This window comes from Schistocerca piceifrons, chromosome X, assembly GCF_021461385.2.
Source record: "Schistocerca piceifrons isolate TAMUIC-IGC-003096 chromosome X, iqSchPice1.1, whole genome shotgun sequence".
Taxonomy (NCBI): Eukaryota; Metazoa; Arthropoda; class Insecta; order Orthoptera; family Acrididae; genus Schistocerca; species Schistocerca piceifrons.
Genome location: NC_060149.1, coordinates 819,920,723 through 819,940,969, shown reverse-complemented (window position 1 = coordinate 819,940,969; position 20,247 = coordinate 819,920,723). Strand labels below are relative to the sequence as shown.

The window sequence follows — 20,247 nt, the reverse complement described above, 5'->3', positions numbered from 1 at the left end:
GCTCTAGTGGGAAAGTTGTGCACGCGCTGACTACGCGGAACTATGTACACAACAAGATCATCTTATTTTTCTTACAAGGGGAGGCCGCCAATTGTGAAATTCAGGTTCGATTCATACTGTGCATAATAAAAGCTCATGGCCAGAGGTGTAATGTGACAAATCACCAAGATGCACTTCTCAGCCGTTGTCGAGAAAATCGACAGTTAAAAGAAACCGTTGCTGTGAAATACTCTCTACGATTAACAATTTTCTGCAGCGTCGTCGCGCAGCGGTAGGCGCTCGGGTTCGTAATCCGAAGGGCATCGGATCGAATCTCGCGCCATGCAACTTTATTTATTTTGTTTTTTGTAATTCAAATGTACACACACACACACACACACACACACACACACACACACACACACACACACACTATATATATATATATATATATATATATATATATATAATCCATCGTCCACCACCAATTGTCTTCTCCGATTTTTGCCGATATGATACGATACGCGTGGTATGCATCAAACCTGACGAACGATAGAACAATTTTTTCAGAATGTCAATCAGGTGTGTTTCCCAACAGATAATTTAAAAAACAATTGTTCTTGTAAAAACGCATCGTTTATCAGATGTGCTCGATGTCGTGCTGTTTTCTGCTTTCCATGTTTCTATGATAACTATCACTCTGGTTCGTGCGATACTCCAGCTACTTCTGGTCACTAATTGTTAATTATGTGCGATTGTATACCGAACTTTTCAATAAATTGTATCCACTTGAATACTATTTGTGATATTGTGTTTTATTTCAAGTTTTATTTTTCCAAGACAAACGACTTTCAACAACTTATTATATTCATAGTTGTTGCAACTGATTGCCGGTAACTATATATATATATATAAAATTTGAATTATAAAAAAAAAAAAAAAAAAAAGTTGCATGGCGCGAGAACCGATCCGGCGATCTTCGGATTACGAACCCGAGCGCTTACCGCTGCGCCACGACGCTGCAGAAAACTATTAATCGTAGAGAGTATTTCACCCAAACGGTTTCTTTTAACTGTCGATTTTCTCGACAACGGCTGAGAAGTGCATCTTTGTGCTTTGCCACATTACACCTCTGGCCATGAGCTTTTATTATGCGCAGTATGAATCGGATCTGAATTTCACAATTGGAGGCCTCCCCTTGTTAGCAATATACACTCCTGGAAATAGAAATAAGAACACCGTGAATGCATTGTCCCAGGAAGGGGAAACTTTATTGACACATTCCTGGGGTCAGATACATCACATGATCACACTGACAGAACCACAGGCACATAGACACAGGCAACACAGCATGCACAATGTCGGCACTAGTACAGTGTATATCCACCTTTCGCAGCAATGCAGGCTGCTATTCTCCCATGGAGACGATCGTAAGGATGCTGGATGTAGTCCTGTGGAACGGCTTGCCATGCCATTTCCACCTGGCGCCTCAGTTGGACCAGCGTTCGTGCTCGACGTGCAGACCGCGTGAGACGACGCTTCATCCAGTCCCAAACATGCTCAATGGGGGACAGATCCGGAGATCTTGCTGGCCAGGGTAGTTGACTTACACCTTCTAGAGCACGTTGGGTGGCACGGGATACATGCGGACGTGCATTGTCCTGTTGGAACAGCAAGTTCCCTTGCCGGTCTAGGAATGGTAGAACGATGGGTTCGACGACGGTTTGGATGTACCGTGCACTATTCAGTGTCCCCTCGACGATCACCAGTGGTGTACGGCCAGTGTAGGAGATCGCTCCCCACACCATGATGCCGGATGTTGGCCCTGTGTGCCTCGGTCGTATGCAGTCCTGATTGTGGCGCTCACCTGCACGGCGCCAAACACGCATACGACCATCATTGGCACCAAGGCAGAAGCGACTCTCATCGCTGAAGACGACACGTCTCCATTCGTCCCTCCATTCACGCCTGTCGCGACACCACTGGAGGCGGGCTGCACGATGTTGGGGCATGAGCGGAAGACGGCCTAACGGTGTGCGGGACCGTAGCCCAGCTTCATGGAGACGGTTGCGAATGGTCCTCGCCGATACCCCAGGAGCAACAGTGTCCCTAATTTGCTGGGAAGTGGCAGTGCGGTCCCCTACGGCACTGCGTAGGGTCCTACGGTCTTGGCGTGCATCCGTGCGTCGCTGCGGTCCGGTCCCAGGTCGACGGGCACGTGCACCTTCCGCCGACCACTGGCGACGACATCGATGTACTGTGGAGACCTCACGCCCCACGTGTTGAGCAATTCGGCGGTACGTCCACCCGGCCTCCCGCATGCCCACTAATTGCCCTCGCTCAAAGTCCGTCAACTGCACATACGGTTCACGTCCACGCTGTCGCGGCATGCTACCAGTGTTAAAGACTGCGATGGAGCTCCGTATGCCACGGCAAACTGGCTGACACTGACGGCGGCGGTGCACAAATGTTGCGTAGCTAGCGCCATTCGACGGCCAACGCCGCGGTTCCTGGTGTGTCCGCTGTGCCGTGCGTGTGATCATTGCTTGTACAGCCCTCTCGCAGTGTCCGGAGCAAGTATGGTGGGTCTGACACACCGGTGTCAATGTGTTCTTTTTTCCATTTCCAGGAGTGTATTTTCATTTATTCTTATTGTTTTAATGGCTCTGAGCACTATGGGACTTAAAATATATGGTCATCAGTCCCCTAGAACTTAGAACTACTTAAACTTAACTAACCTAAGGGACATCACAAAACACCCAGTCATCACGAGGCAGAGAAAATCCCTGACCCCGCCGGGAATCGAACCCGGGAATTCGGGCGCGGGAAGCGAGAACGCTGCTGCACGACCACGAGCTGCGGACTCTTATTGTTTTATTCAAATGCTGAGTTCGCTTCCGTGGTTGAGCGTTCGGCGTGTCTGACTACAGTGCGAAGGATGTGGTTTCAGTTCCCAGTACTGTCAGGGTTTTTTTTTTTTTTTCGCGGTGGAAGGACTAGAAGGCGGTGCGATCAGCCTCGTGACGCCAATTGCGGAGCTACTTGACTTAGAAGTATCAGCTCCATGGTATGGAAAGCTGACAGCGACCGAGCGAGCGGTGTGCTGACTGACCCCATGCACCTCTGCACTGCTTCCAAATGACGTCATGTTGCCGAGGATGACACGGCGACTGGTCGGCTTCCTATTATCAACTATACCGGATCGCTGAATTGCTTGTTTATTATTATTATTAATAAGACTAGTATAGCAGCAATTATACACATCAGTGTGCAAGCAATTCGGCCAAATGATTTTGAATCCAGAGTTCCATTTTCTCAGTGGGATTACCCAACACAGTACTACAGTTCCGAAAGTCATAAAGTTCTTATTATTCTCTCGACCGTACTGGCGTTTACAAGTGTGTCAACAGCTATGACTGGAGTGAAGAAGATCCATAACATACACCAGTCTCAGATCAGTCTGGCATAATGCAATAACAGCCAATAGGACCTTATTTATTGCTACCCAGTCTGAATGCTGCACGTTACACACCTGTAGTTTAAGTTTGAGTTGCGTCGGAGATTGTACTTCTTGTTGTCCGCGACAGGATGTGGTTTCAGCTCGACTTAGTTAATTATGTTTGTCAGTACATGAACGAGAGACCCGCCATCGTTGGTTTTAAGGGGGAGGGGTTCTGTCTCATTGCCAGCACAGTCACTGGATCTGACTGCCACGGATGTATTCTCATTCGAGTTTCCCAAAGAAGTTGGTATATGAAACCCCCCTAGAAACTGAAGAGAAACACCGGTGAGATAGCTGTTGCCCGCCTCATTTTACAGTAGACAGTAGGGATATTTGAGAGAGTTCGGCAAAATTTTATGCGCCTGTGAAATGTTTGCAATGCGACGGGCGGTAGTCACTTTGAACAGAAAAAAATTAAACACGCATTACCTACCACTCGTTACTTATCTCAAAATACGCAGTGTATAACCCTCTGTCCTCTTCATATTTTTGGCTGTAACGACTGGGACACTCTGTATAGACGTGGGGCACTTGCTGATTCTGTACGTCCTTATGCAGTGGAAGTGATTACTGTGTACTTGAAGACGACAGTCACGACTAGGCAGAGAGGGTAATTATGTCACCTGTTTAGGAGGCTGGTCACCAAATTGTTGTTCGACTAATTCTAGTGTACAGTTCGTCGGTGTGGGACACTTAATATGTTTAATCAACGGAAGAGATACAGAAGAGTCTAAGAAGAGCTGCACAGTTCTTAGTGCAGATTGTTAGCGGCAGTGAAAGCGTCGCAGAAAACCGAGAGATGCAGCAAGAAAAGGATTACACATTTTTGCAATTTTCAGAAGTTCGGGAACCCACATTCCAGTGCGAGTTATAAGGATATTACTTACTACAACATGAATCTCTCGTGATGACTATGAAGGTAAAATTACATTAATTCAGCCTTAAGAAGAAGAGGTATCGACAGTCTTTGTTCGCGTGTACCGTCCGCAAATAGAGCAGGAAGAGAGGACGGAGGAAGATGATTTCAGTATATCCTGTAACCTGGATTTCGTGCTGGAGAATTAGACGTGGAGGAAACCTGTGGCGGTGTTGCTGAAAGAGAAGCTGACGCTTTACGGAAGAAGGTACAGATATTAAATGTTTACCTGCAGGGAAAAAGAAGTCACAGCAGGAGGTGATTATATTTCCCTAAGATTTTTTCATTATTTTTGTAAGTTCTTCGCATAATTTCAGTAACGCAGCATCAACATCTACGTCAAGACGGCAGAATATTCTCGGGTTTCATGTCGCGCCAATTCTCGGTGTGTCATCGATGTTTCGAAACACGTTGAGAGCGCATGCCTTCCGAAACGTCACGAACACGCAGCAAATTAATGCGGTAATTTACCCGAGAATATTCGACTGAACTAATTTGCCGTGAAAACCTACGTATGGATCCTAGCTATCCATGTATACAAACACACACACACACACACACACACACACACACACACACACACACACACACACACACACACACACACACACGCGCGCGCGCGCGCGCGCACATACAAAACTAAAGTTTTGTATCACCCATTTATTTCGAAATTCGTGGCACGGAAAACAAAAATTGGTTCTGAGGAATGCGTATATATTCATTTCCAATGTGTCCAGATCATTTCTATAACGACGAAATCGTCTGTTTCCCTTGCAGAGTTTTTCGCAGCGCGCCTGAGCAACGTAGTACATTGTGCAACGTCCCCTGGCTCGGATGCAGGCTTCAGTCAGTCGTTGCATATCATCGATCAGATTATGAAGCCAGCTCTGATCCGAATTATCTCTCTTCATTGGCGATTCTGCGTTAAGTGGCGCAGAGTACGTGGCCGTTGTCGACGTCCCAAAACAGCTCGCTTCAGAAATGGTTCAGGTGGCTCTGAGTACTATGGCACTTAACATCCGAGGTCATCAGTCCCCTAGAACTTAGAACGACTTAAACCTAACTAACCTAAGGACATCACAAACATCCATGCCCGAGGTAGGATTCGAACCTGCGATCGTAGCAGTCTCGCGGTTCCGGACTGAAGCGCCTAGAACCGCTCGGCCACCGCGGCCGGCCAGCTCGCTTCAGTCGACCCCACACATGTTTCATTGGGTTCATGACCGTGGGACAGGCAGGCCTCTCCGTTCTGGTATCTTAGCATGCTGAAAGAACATGTTCACAAGTTCAGCACGATGAACACAAGTGTTGCCATCCGTCCATATGGAACGTGTCACCATAATTCTGTCGATACCATTCCACCACTGGTTGCAGAATCCCGTCCCTGTACAGCAGAGCAGTGAGGTTGCCCTCATCAACTACGAGAGGTGTAGGTGGTCGGTCGGATATAATGCCAGCCCAGAACGTCTCTCCACCACCACGTTGTGGCACACGTGGGACACAGCGTGGGAGGCGTTAGATATTACCGGGTTGTATCCAGAGAAGTTATCTGCGATTATCAGGGTACAAAAAAAAAAAAATGGTTCAAATGGCTCTGAGCGCTATGGGACTTAGCTTCTGAGGTCATCAGTCCCAAAGAACTTAGAACTACTTAAACCTAACTAACCTGAGGACATCACACACACCCATGCCGGAGGCAGGATTCGAACCTGCGACCGTAGCGGAACACGCGGTTCCAGACTGTGGTGCCTAGAACCGCTCGGTCACCCCTGCCGGCTCAGGGTGCAAACAGATCAGAGTTTCTTCCGTAAACAAGAACCGATGTCAATCTTCGGGCGTCCATTCTGCGTGATGTCTTGCCCATCTGTAACGGAGGTCACGGTGTTTTGATGCACGACGTGGTACTCACAATGTCATCGGGAATGTAGATTCACATCTCCTAACAGTTTGATGCGGTACATGAAGTCCTGGAGCCTCTTCCAACGCCGAATTCAGTTCTGGAGCACTTGGCCCACAGTTCCTTTGACTCAAAACTCGCAGATATAGATCATCCTTTCCACTTGTCGAACGTGGACGGGCTGTGCGACGTAAATCCTCAACACTGTTCTCCAGTTAGAACCGATTCGATGTCTGCACCACATCATCTTCCTTGATTGACAAGCCTTCAGCGCGTAACGTGATGATGCGGACCCCATCGTTAGTCGCGATTGTCCTTCGTGACATAGCGGATGTTCACTCTACTGCTCCACAGACGTTTCCGATGCGTCACGACTGGTGCCTTACTTTCACAGGAAATTCTGCCATCCATTCGAGTGCAGTAGGTAGCACCCCTGGTAGCTGTGCGTATGTGTACAAACGACGTCAGAGATGGCCTTCCGGTCAGTACATGAACAGTCACAATAACAACACACTTGCACGACCCTTCGGATTTATGTACTAGCTTCCCTGTGATTTCGACTTTGGAGGTTGTGCTTACAACTGGTAGAGAGAGAGCTGGGATGAGATGAGAGAACTGAGTATTCTTTGCCTCGTGATGGCTGGGTGTTGTGTGACGTCCTTAGGTTAGTTAGGTTTAAGTAGTTCTAAGTTCTAGGGGACTGACGACCATAGATGTTAAGTCCCATAGTGCTCAGAGCCATTTTGAACTGAGTATATACTGCCTAACAACAAAGTAAAGCACCCTGAAGGGGAATAGAAAACGAAATTAAATGTCACGGTTCGAGAGGATATGTGATGTTATTTCAGTGATTACAGTATCGATTCAAATTTACAGAGAACGTGGCTTTATGAGCCCACTTTTAAGGATGGTGTTGCGTCCCCCTCTGGCCTGGATGCATGCGCCGATTCGCTTAGGAATTGTGTCATAAAGCTGGCCCACAACTGTTGTAACTGGTCTCTGATATCCCGTACACCGACATTGGGACAGAGGTGATGTCTTAGCTGTTCTCACGCATGTTCTATCGGGGACAGATCTAGGGCTTTTCCTGTCCACAGGAGTACCTCATCATCCCGCAGGCACTTCATACAAACATGTAAAAAATGCGGAAGCGTATTGTCATATTGAAGAATGGCTCCGATATTGTTGTGTGAGAGTTAATACATGGGGACACAAGTTGCCCGTGACGTTCCACTGTGTACCCAGAGTTGCCTCAATCACTATCACCTGCGAGCTGGTCATATCTCATAGCTCCCCATACAACGACGCCAGGAGTAACAGCACTGCGCCTCCCCAAAACATGGGGACATTGGAACGTCTCACCAGGTCGCCCCCATACTCGCCGCCGATGATCATGCGGAGTAGTATAGAAACCTGATTAATCGCTAGAGACAATAGGACGCGTTCATCACCAGTCAGTCCTTACCAATCACCGTAGCCTACACATAATTCGGTAATTTCCTAGTCCTGCTGCCGCTAGTCTCCGACCAATGGTGCGATATAACACAGAATGTTGCAGGGAGTCCATTACTTGTTCTCGGACGGCAGTCGCAGATGTGTAGGGGTTACGATGTGTATCGTGCATAGTATGGCGATCTTCCCTTGTGGTGGTCAGACGTGGTCGAATGGAACCTTGACGACGAGTGTGTGCCTGCCCCCAGGTTCCCACTTAGTACAGCGTCGTGTCACTGTTATGCACGAAAGTTACACAAGTCTAGATATTGCTCTGGTCGACAAGCCGGCCGATTGGACACCCATAATGATGCCCTCACAAATTCTGTCGGGTGCTGATAACGCTGTCTTCAACGTGTACGCGGCATCTCCGTGCCCCTTATAGAGATCAGTCAACATCTGAAGGTGTTCACACACATTATACACTGAAGCACCACAGAGACTAGTATAGGTACGCATATTCAAATACAGAGATATGTAAACAGGCAGAATACGGCGCTGCGGTCGGCAACGCCTATATAAGGCAAGTGTCTGACACAGTTGTTAGATCGGTTGGTAATCAAGATTTAAGTGAGTTTGAACGTAGTTATATAGTCGTCGCACGAGCGATTGGACACAGCATCTCTTAGGTAGCGATGAAGTGGGGATTTTCCTGTACGATCATTTCACGTGTCTACCCTGAATATCAGGACTCCGGCAAAACATTGGATCTCTGACATCGCTGCGGCCGGAAAAAGATCCTGAAAGAACAGGACTAACGATGACTGAAGAGAATAGTTCAACATGACAGAAGTGCAACACTTCCGCAGATTGCTGCAGATTTCAATGCCGAGCCATCAAGCAGTGTCAGCGTACGAACCATTCAACGAAACATCAATATGGGCCTTCGGAGCCGAAGGCCCACTCGTGTACCCTAGATCACTGCACGACACAAAGATTTACGCCTCGCCTGGGCCCATCAACACTGACTTTGTACTGTTGATGACTGGAAACATGTTGCCTGGTGGGACGGGTCTCGTTTCAAATAGTATCTAGCGGATGGACATTTACGGGTATGGAGATAACCTCTGATTCCACAGACCTTGTACGTCATCAGGGGACTGTTCAAGCTGGTGGAGGCTCTGTAATGGTGTGGGAGTGTATAGTGGGCGTGATATGGGACCCCTTATACGTCTAGATACGACTCTGACTGGTGACAGGTATGGAAGCATCCTATCTGATGACCTGCAATCATTCATGTCCATTGTGCATTCCGACGGACTTGGTCAATTCCATCAGGATGATGCGACACCTCATACGTCCAGAATAGCTACAGAGTAGCTCCAGGAACACTCTTCTGAGTTTAAACACTTCCACTGGCCACCAAACTCCCCAGACATGAACATTATTGAGCATATGTAGAAGGCCTTGCAACGTGCTGTTCAAAAGAGATCTCCATCCCCTCGTACACTTCCGGATTCATGGACAGCCGTGTGTCAGTTCCCTCCAGCACTACTTCAGACATTAATCGAGTCCATGCCATGTCGTGTTGCGGCACTTGTGTGTGCTCGCGTGGGCCCTACACGATTTAGGGAGGTGTATCAGTTTCTTTGGCTTGTCAGTGTATATCCTACTACGTCTGGTAACAACGCTAAACACATACAACACTAATGCACTCTACCGATGGTGTGTACGTTACGTATACGAAGTTACATTGACAGCTGACCATGTGTTTTGGGGACTTCACTTTTTTTTCTTTTGTCAAGCAGTGTATTCCGCAACCGCTGCCATTAACACCATCATCGTTGTGTGTGTTGTATTGATACGTGTGTTGGATCGGCACAGAGGTGGTTGCCAAGGAATCCTGAGATACAAAACAAAACTAAAGAGAAACACACGTAATATATACGTAACTCTGGTTTACTGAACTTGAGTTGAACAAGTTCAACTATAGTCGAAACTATTCCGCGAGACAGGTAGATTCGTCATATACAGTCACAACAGAAGCTGAGTAGTAAGGCATTGAATGCGCAGACAGAACGCTACGAACAGACGGAGCGGTGTCTTCTTTAATCGGTTGCGTGGTGGCGCTAGACACGCGTTCTGCAGAGGGTGTCTCGGAGCCGGCCGCAGATTGGTACTGCCAACTTCTCGACGTGGAGTACCTCGCATGGTATCGATAGCATACGACACCATGTATTAACCATACTTACACCGCGTATTAATAATACTTACGCTATATCAATCTGACACATCCCTTGTGCACACTGCAGACGCGTTCTAACTTCGAACTTAAATTATTTATCTTAAGCGTTTCATTCACGCCGTGTCATACGTTTTGCTCTAAAATAGCGTTTCGTCGAATTCAGCACACTTCGTTATAAATTTCACTGTATTTGAGATATGAAAACCACTGCATTGCGTAACAAAGTCTTAACCTATGAACAGCACATCTTGATGCCCGAACTGAGTGGAATTGTGAGACTGGTTCTAAGAAATCGCTTTCTTCCTGAAGTCTTTCTTGCTCTGTGTTGTGTACTTGTGTAATAATTACAATTCAGTTGTATGAACTTCTTGTGGGGTTAAAAATACGGTACAGATGCAAAGGGGTACGCAGTGAGGGGCAGATAGGTCCCCGGCCCCTCTCCAACCCCCCCCCCCCACCCCCCACCCCCCCCCCCCCCCGCCCCAAGCCGTCAGAACAAACTCGCATCCTGCCCGCGAGACAGACAGACGTGTCTGCTCAGAATAACTTTAAAGAAAATTAGAACATGTAAGGGATGTTGACTAGTAGTAAGTGTACCTGTTTCTCGTGAACCCTCAAATGTATGCCGCTATTCACCACGAAACTAGCGCAGATCCTGGTTACATCTTGCTCAGCTATAGAAACTTCATTTAATGTGACAAGTGTTTGTAAATAATTTTTGTTTGCTTGTGTTTCAGAGCACGCAACCACCGATCACAGACTTATTTGTCGACCTCCAGGATGGCAACAGGTTGCTGGCTCTGCTCGAAGTGCTCACGGGCAAACAATATGCAAGTATCCAATTGCCATATACATCAGTAGTTGCTCTGTTTATGCTCTGAAATGCAGTTTTGATCCTGAAATACAATTCTCTCCGCTGATACATTTTTCTTTTTCTTTTGTTTTTCCTATCAGAAACGGGAAAAAGGTCGAATGAGGGTGCACCATCTAAACAATGTGAACAAGGCACTACAGATTTTGGAGCAAAACAATGTAAGTAACGGCTATTAAAACTTACAGTAAAGTTGCTTTGCACTGAGTTCTTCAAGAGCTCTAATTCTAAAATATAATACAGTATTTATTATTATTATTATTATTATTTCTTTCCTTTCTCAGACGTTATGTCTGGTCAAAAATGGAAAGTGACGCGGATCTTGATCAAGCGTGACTTCCTTTTAACTGAACGGTATATGTTACATTGCATTTAGGAACTTTCGGGTAATTGAACATGTATCAATAATTACAGATTTCTGTAGTTGTATATATTCGTTTGGATGTAGCTGTATTGCGTTGATTTACTGGTGGATATTGTGTGGTATGACTCCTGTAGTTGATAGTATAATTGGTATAATGTCAACTTTATTATTATTATTATTGTTACTGTTGATGGAAATCTCTCGGGTTTCCAGCCGGGTGGCAGTGTGTCGTATTTATGTTCACGAGAAGGCCTGGCCGGTTCTTGACATTAATTGTTACAGAGTTGTCTTCTGCAATTCAGTTCAGAATATCCGAATAAGATTGCCATTTTAACCAATCACCCTCCTGAAACAGAATAACATTATGTATTTTAGACTGGTATCCGCCAAATCCACATCCTAGTTCTCATCCGAAGACGACGTGACTTCACAGCATTCATTCTGTTCCACCGGCGGTTCATACCTTGTATTATGTCACAATCTGTCTTAGCAACACGCAACCTGCTAATCATAGTCTCGTCGCCAATAATAAACTCCTAACAGACAAATATTACTAATTCCCTGTGAACAGTAATAAGGCCGGGCTGATGCTTAACATAATACGATAATATGTAACGAAATGCGACGGTGATAGAAGATCCAGGCGGATGCGTTCAGGAAAGTAACGGAAGTCACCCCAGTTCAGAAAGAAAAGGTCCAGCGCCGTCATTTACTGCAAATAACTTTATTTTACCACATTACATTGGCTTTTCTGTTACAGAAGGTCACAAACAACCCTACTGTAATGTTACTGTTTTAGCCATAGTACATGTTTTACCTCCTTCTTAGATTCTGTACGACTAGCACGAACACCTACATGCAGTTGTAGTCAGTCTCTATATAGCAAGTGTTGCAACATTTCCACTTTACGAACGGCTACCGAGCTGTGTCGTTCCCAGAAGTAACTGCGATTCGGATGTTTCCAGTGCAGGAGAAGAGTGCAGCTAGTGTAGTCAAGCCGTTGGCGAAGCGAGCGACGGTTATCAGACCAATGTTGCATATTCCCCAGAAGATGAAGCGTATGACACTCTTGGAAACTTCGTGGTATTTTAATATTGCCACTCGAGACCTTTTCATCAGTAGTAGACGCTGGGAAAGTCCACTTTGACACACATTATTATTATTATTATTATTATTATTATTATTATTATTATTATTATTATTGTTGAATTTCTTATCATGCACCAGTCCATTGTTAACAGAGAAATTCTATATTTGTACTGTACTCACCCTGAAAGTTTGTCATTGTCAAAGTGAAAACTGGTATAGCTGACTAATTGTAAACTTTCGTTTTCAGACACGTGGCAACATATTTTTAATTTTGAAAACTCTGTTTAGTATACTAAAAGCACTTTATTCTTTTCCGCCTGCTTCTGTTCCTGTCCATATGGGGATTGTCTTCATTTCTCCAGAATAAAAAAAAGAAAAAAGGAAAAATCTAGTTCTGTCACATCATTATTATTTCTTTTTGATATCTTGGTTGTATGTTATCTTACTCTTATTGTAATTGATTTTCAAGACTTTCAGACTTACCGTATGAAGTTCTTCCGTTCGTTTTTCAAGTTTATTTGCAGTAGACGCAGACAGTAAAGCGTCCCAACAAAACTTAGCTGCATCAGATGTGTTCTATTATCAGATATTTCTCCTTAGTTTTAAAAGTTTCTCGAGGGCTGTTAGTGCAGATTTTGTTAAAACTGTGGCACAAGCTTTCTCAGTGTCCGTGATCCTCCAACAAGTGATAATTCATACTTGTGACTTCGTTCCAAAATTTTGCTCTTGAAATGCAAATGGTCCTCGGTGCTATATCTACTTATAGAAGAAATTCGTTTCTTTTCCTGGTTAAAATCAAATGGTTGTTCTACGCGATTGGCTATAACAATAAAAACAATTTTCTGATTATTACGGACTTCTAGATACATTGCATGCATCAGGCGGAGAAATGCCGAATGACTACGTAAAAGGCTGTTTGTGGGGGACTGGTGTTTAACTTCCTGCCGACGCAGACGACGTCATTGTCTGGCCACAGGCTCATTATCACAAGGATAGGGAAGAACTCACCTGCACCACTTACGGTATGGACTAGCCCAGCATTCGCCTGAAGCGATGCAAGGAAATCATCGAAACCATACGTCATGTAATGGGTTTGAACTTCCACATTCCTAGATACGAATCCAGTGCCTTTCAACACTGCGCCATCCAACTCAGAAAATATGCTATAAGGTGGAAGGTATACAGGGTATTAAAAAAACAGCGTCCAATATTTTGAAAGGTGGTAGTACTCATCAAAACAGGAAAGAAAGTCCAGGACACATGGGCTCTAATGCGCATACCTTAAGAGCTATGAACACTTGTTCAATAGAATAGATGTATTTCACGGTATCTAAAAGTAACAAGTGTTCATATCTCTTAAGGTATGTATTTTAGATCCACGTTTTCTAGGCTTTCTTTCTTGTTTTGGTGAGTACTACCGCCTCTAAAAATATTGGACACTTTTTTTTTTAACACTCTGTATTTACTGAGACACATACGAAATATCTTAGTTTCTTACAGCCGAAGAAAACGTAAAATTTCTGCGTTAGCTCATGAAGGTATGAGTAACGGAAAACTGGCAGAGGCAAGAGCAGACAACTTGCCAAGAGAAATTTGGTTTCATGGATGAGATAGCATAAGCACATACCGTACTGATCTTACGGTCAGAAATGGAAAAACGCGTGGAAGAAAATAGAAAAAATTAAGTGCCATGAAATGTCACAAGACAGAAAAAACCACAGTCGCGAGGGAAGATGGGACACCAAGCCTTCCTCCGTTTGTAGCAGTGATTACGAACCGAGCGAGGTGGCGCAGTGACTAAGGCACTGGACTCGGTCATTTTGGAGGGGGGGGGGGGGGTTACGGGGGTATTCAGATCCCTGGCGAGCCATCCAGTTAGGTTTTCTGTAGCTCCCCAAATCACTTAAGGTGCATATCGAGATGTCTTTATAAATGGTTGGTTGATTTGGCTGAGGACACCAAACAGCGAGGTTATCGGTCCCATACCTTTATACAAGGTACAATTATTGAACTATATGAAATAAAATCGCCATAACTTCTCAACGGTTTGCGTTAGTACGTTCAAACAGCACAGTTGGCCGCGGAACGTGATGGGTATCAGTATGCGCTGACGCGCCTTGTTGTTGTCGGCCATTTGCGCGTGAATATGTCTGAGCGTATAGCGCTTGTGAAAGCTTTCTATGAGAGCAATGACAGCACAACTGCGCCTCAAAGGAAGTTTGCGACCGAGTTCAAGCTGAAGACAATCAGCCCAATTGTGCTTACAATCAAGAATTTGATTCGCAGGTTTGAGAGAACCGGCAGCGTTCGTGATGACAGTGTTGGCAATGTCGGTTGCACTAAAAACGTGAAAACGCCTGAAAATACCGAGAAGACACGCGCTGTGTTTCAAACCACGCCCACTAAATCGATCAGAAGGGCAGCACAACAGGTGGGAATCAACCGGGAGACACTGCGATAAATTATTGTTGAAGACCTGCATCTATTCCATACAAAATTCAAACCTATCAGCCATTAAGCCCCAGGGCCATGGAACAGAGGGTGTTTTTCTCCAACGCTAATTTCCACAGAATTGACGAACAGGACTTTGATGTGAATATGGTTTGGTTTAGCAACGAAGCCCACCTTCATTTGGATGGGTTGGTCAATAAGCAAAACTGGCACATCTGAGGGACGGAGAATCCGCATTTCGCGATCGAGAAGTCTTTTCGCCCTCAACGGGTAACTGCGAGGTACGCGATCTCGAGTCACGGAGCAATCGGTGCGATATTCCTTCATGGCACGGTGACTACCGAACAATAAGTGAAGGTTTTAGATAATGACTTCATCCCCATTATCCAAAGTGACCCTGATTTCGACAAGATGTGGTTCATGCAAGACGGAGCTCGACCCCATCGAAGCAGGAGAGTGTTTGATGTTCTGGAGGAGCACTTTGTGAATCGCATTCTGGCTCTGGGGTACACAGAGGACACTGGCATGGGTCTAGATTGGCCGCCATATTCTCCGGATCTCAACACATGCGACTCCTCTTTGTGGGGCTATAATAAAGACAAGGTGTACAGCAATAATCCCAAAGTTATTGCTTAGCTGAAAACAGCCATTCAGGAGGTCATCGACAGCCGACACTTCAGCGAGTCATGCAGTATTCCGCTATTCGTCTGCGCCACAACATCGCGAAGAGTGACAGGTATATCGAACATGTCATAACCTAAATCCGAATATCTGTAGTGACGTTTACATGTTGAATAAAATGTGTGCACGCCGTAGTTTGTAACTAATTTACGTTTTTTCATATAGGTCAATAATTGTCACCCTGTAAAAAAGAGCAGCCAGTTTCCCACACCATCCTTGTCGAGTACGAGTTTGTGCTAAATTTCTAAAAATATTTTTATCGACGGTACGTTAAACCATGATGTTCTTTCCGTATGCCATTCCTGCTATTATATCCACTGAAGCATATCTGAATTGCGTACCACATTCTGACGTTGATACCTACTACACTATTGGGAAGTTAAATGTGAAGAATAAGACATTAAAGAGAGAGACTGCGTGTCTTCGTAGGCTTTCCCGGCACAATAATTCTTGATTTTAGGATCCGGAAGCAAACCCGAGGAGACTATCAAGAGTCACTAGATTCTGTTCGCGCACTCGTATAGAACAGTGGAAGAGATTATTTACAGCTACACGTTACTGACTGAGTAGAATCGCGTAGTGACCATGAAAACAACGAGTACTTATTCGTAACGACTGCATTTCGCCTGCTTAATCTGTGATCTGTTCTTTCCCGCATATTACAGGCTTACTAAACATTGTAGCGACGCAGAAGACAACCTGTTTTGTTCTTTAGAAAAACGTATACCTCTGGAAGAATCGAAATGAGTCTTTTGAGAATAGAAACAAAGTTGGGATACAGAACTACGCACCACCCTCAAACTCCTAGCGGATTGCTTATGACGTTGACTACCTGCATCATTTTTCTCTACTTCTTCACTGTTTCTTTATATTTCGTTCTCCTTTACTTCTTTATCCTCCTTCGTTATTTTTTCTGTCGTTTTCTCATCTTAGCTTCGCCAAAGTTATGGAAAATTGATTGAATTACCCTAATGAACAGTTGCCAAAGGAAGTAACCGTTTTTTCCGTGTGTGAAACCTGTAATTTAAACTTGAGCGCCCAACAAACATGACTAGTGATTGAGTGAGGACAACGAATTAAAAAAGTCACGGCATCATCACACCTACGCGTCTGTCTTACATGCTCCGTGTATTAATCGAGACAGTGCCCTCTTTCCGAGTACAGTCATATTAGAAGACTGTTTCTTGGCATCGAAGTCAAGAAATGATGAGACCAAACTATCCGCATAGAAAGAAATGGAAAAATCATCTATCATTAATTAATTTTTTTTCACTTCGTGAGGTCTGCGACCGATTAAATACTGCACAAATCTCTCAGGCACATTTTTATTCGTGTCACTAACATTGGAATGCTCAAACTTTCTTTTTTATATCTTAAGTTTTGTTATTGGCTTGTATGTTCGATGCTTTTGGATAGCCCGTGACGTTACGAAAATGTTGTCCGGGACTTCTGGAGATGGTGACAAGGATGTAGCGTTAAATCCATTTCTAATCACATGCCGAGCTGCACTCGCTGTGTGTTGTCATACATAGTGCGCCACCTGTCACGCATTGCTGTGCCCTTCAGTCCGCACACTCTTTGGATGCCGCTCTTTACGCTAGCCTGTCCTATGCCAGACTCGCCTACATCTACTTGAACATGTTTGTTCTATTCAAGCCGTGTCTTCCCTCTCCTGTTTTTATCCAGCACACTTCCCTCCATTACCAAATTGACGATGCCTTAACGCCTCGGCTGTCTCTTGTCAACGGATTCTTTCTTCTAGTTAGATTGTGCCAGAATTTATTTTAACCTCAGTTCGGTTCTTTACATCCTCATTAGTTATTCGATGTACCCAAGTAATCTACAATATTCGTCTGTAGTGCCACATTTCAAAGAGTTCTGTTCACTCTGTCTGAACTGTCCACGTTTCATTTCCATGGAAGGATGCACTTCAGTCAGTCGCCTCCAGAAAAGACTTTCTGAAATTTGTATTCTGTGTTAACAAATTTCTCTTTTTCAGAACTGCTTTTGTTAATATTGCCAGTCAGCATTTTATATTCTCTCTACTTCGGCTGTTTTGTTTGTAAAACAGCAAAACTCGTCTACTACTTTCCGTTTCTAACTACCAAATTTAATTCCCTCGGTATCGTGTCATTTAACTCGACCACGTTCCATCAACCTTCTTTCACTTTCATTGATTTTCATCTTAAAACCTGTTTTCAAGACACTACCAGTTTCGTTCAACTGCTCTGCCAAGTTCTTTTCTGTCTCTGCCAGAATGAAATCACAGCTTGCTCAATGTACAGACTGAATAACATTGGGATAGTCTACAACACCCTTCACGCCCTTCTCAACCTCTGCTTCCCTTCCATGTTTTTCGACTCTTACAAATGCAGTCCCGTTTCCGTACAAGTGGTAGATAATCTTTTGCTCCCTGTATTTTATTCTTGTTCCCGTTTGGAAATTCAAAGGTGTAGCCAAGTGAAAATTTTCAGAAGCTTTCTCTGTATAACAACAATGAATGTAAGCTTTTGTTTTTTTGACCTATGTTCTTAGATAAGTTGTAAGGTCAGTACTGACTCTCGTGCTCCTACATTTCTCCGAAACGAAAACTGAAGTTCCCCGAGATCGGCGTCTACCCATATTTTTCAACGATTACTTATTAAACTGATAGCTCGCTAAAAGTCGCTCCTGTCAGCACATGCCTGTTCTAGAAATGAAATTACTATAATTCATTCTTTTCGAAGCCTGTCTTATACATTCCGCACACCAAGTGGAATAGTTCTTTCATGGCTGGCTGTCTCATAGATCTCAATAATTGCGAGGGAATTTCGTCTGCTCCAGGGGCCTTGTTTCGATTTAGATCTTTGTACTCTGTCAAATTCTTCTCCCAGTGTCATACCTCCCACGGTATTTTTATCTGTTTCCTCATCCCTTTCTGTAATATTGTCTTGCAGTTCGTTTCCCTTGTATAGCCCCTCTATACATTCCTTTCGCCTTTCAGCCTTCCCTTCTTAGGGACCTATGGCATTTGTAGTCTGGTCCCTTCAACCCCCACAAACCAACTAACCAACCAATCTTCTTAGCTTAATACTGGCTTGCCCTGTGAGGTTTAGATGTTCGTACAGCTGCTTTCCTCTTTTCGAAAGGTCTGTTGTATGTGGCATCTATCTTTTTCCTAGTCGTACATGCTTCTACAGTTTTGCTTCTTTCATCGATTAAATTTAGTATCTCTTGTGTTATAGAACGATTTCTGCTGGACTTTGTTGTTTGCCTGTTTGATCCCACGATTTTATTTCTCGAAGCAACAATCCATGCATTATCTGCTGTATTCCTTCTCCCATTTCAGTCAATTGTTGGTGCTGATGCTCCCTTTGAAACTCTTCAAATCAGTAGTTCTTTCAGTTTATCCAGGTCTGATTTCCTTAATTTCCTACTTTTCTGCAGCTTCTTTAGTTTTAATTTGCAGTTCACAACCAATAAATTGTGGTCAGAGCCTACATTTACTCTAAAAGACGTTTTGCAGTTCAAAATCTGGTTTCGAAATTTGTTTCTTTCCAGTATACAGTATTTCTGTACGAAAACTGCAAGACCTACAGAAAAATTGGGCGTATTAGTGGATAGAGCAGATTCACAAGTTTCGATTCGTAATACGCGCCGAGCATGAGTCCAACAGGGGAAGGGCGTGTCAGAGCATGTAGACAAACCGTCCTCTACGTACTGTAGCATCGAATTAGTTCACGCTGCCAGACAGGCAATCTAATCAACAGATTTGAAAAGCGGGCCGTCGTCACTGCTCCCGGCCAGTTCGTGTCACTGACTTCATTGAACTACACACGCGTATCCACATGTGCAGTGTCCCATATTGAGCACCTGTAACTAGAGTTAAGCCTAGGAGAGATGCCCTATTCACTTAGATGAGTCTATTTTCTGTATATCTTGTAGGTTTCACGCACTCGTCTTCTGAAACTTTGTATAATAAGTCTCAAATTTTCCAGTGTGTCCATGTCTGTTCCACGTACACAAGCTTTTTATATGATTTTTCAACCTAGTTTCTGCAATTATTAAATTGTGCTCTTTGTAAAATTCTACCAGTCAACTCCTTCCTCCGTCCCCCAAATCCTTACCTTTCCACAATCCGGGTTTTCCTATTATTTTTCCTTCTCTTCCCTTCCCTAAACTGGAATTTCGGTCCCTTGCCACAAATTAAATTTTTGTTCCCTTAGCTACCCGAAAAATTCCTTTCATCTGATCATATATTCTTTCAATACCTTCCTCATCTGCGGAGCGTCTTAGCATATAAACTTGTACTATTGTAGATGATGTTGGCTTCATGTGTGTCTTACAAACTACCGGGTGGTGATAATTAAACTTTCCCTATTTAACACGTTATAACACGTAAACTAATTCCCGTACGAGTACCAAACTTGGTAGCATTAATGTCCAGAGTTTGGGTGCATGATTTCCATGCGTCATAGCGCCACCGTCCAATTCCAACTATGGTCACCAGGTGCCGTGATCAGTCATCGTGATTCATAGTATCAAACACCTCACCAGCCGGAATGCACTTGTTGTCGTGTCAACATGAGTTCGGACAAAACGAGCAGGGTATTATTGGTGAAGCACTATTATCAAAACAGCTGTAATGCTGCAGCTGCACTCCGAGAATATAGCTCGCTGAAAGGATTACGGAAGGGTCCTCTTTCTTCACCTGCTGGGCGGAGCATGATGAAGTCCGAATCAACTTGAGAACTGGGGAAGAGGCCGATGACCGGTTGCACAGAGGTGGTTGATGAAATCGCTGTTGCTATGTCACACAACGCTGCGCGCAGTTCCCGATAG

The 20,247-nt window shown here is 44.5% G+C and overlaps 1 protein-coding gene across 1 annotated transcript in view; it reads left to right on the top strand.

The window, feature by feature from the left end:
* The window catches only part of LOC124721174 (dystrophin-like), a 949,029-nt gene that overhangs the window by 683,820 nt on the left and 244,962 nt on the right, over positions 1–20,247 (top strand). Inside the window, exons 4-5 of the mRNA XM_047246008.1 lie at positions 10,708–10,800; positions 10,925–11,002. Of these exons, the coding sequence (XP_047101964.1) occupies positions 10,708–10,800; positions 10,925–11,002 (171 nt within the window). The remainder of the gene's footprint in view (positions 1–10,707; positions 10,801–10,924; positions 11,003–20,247) is intronic.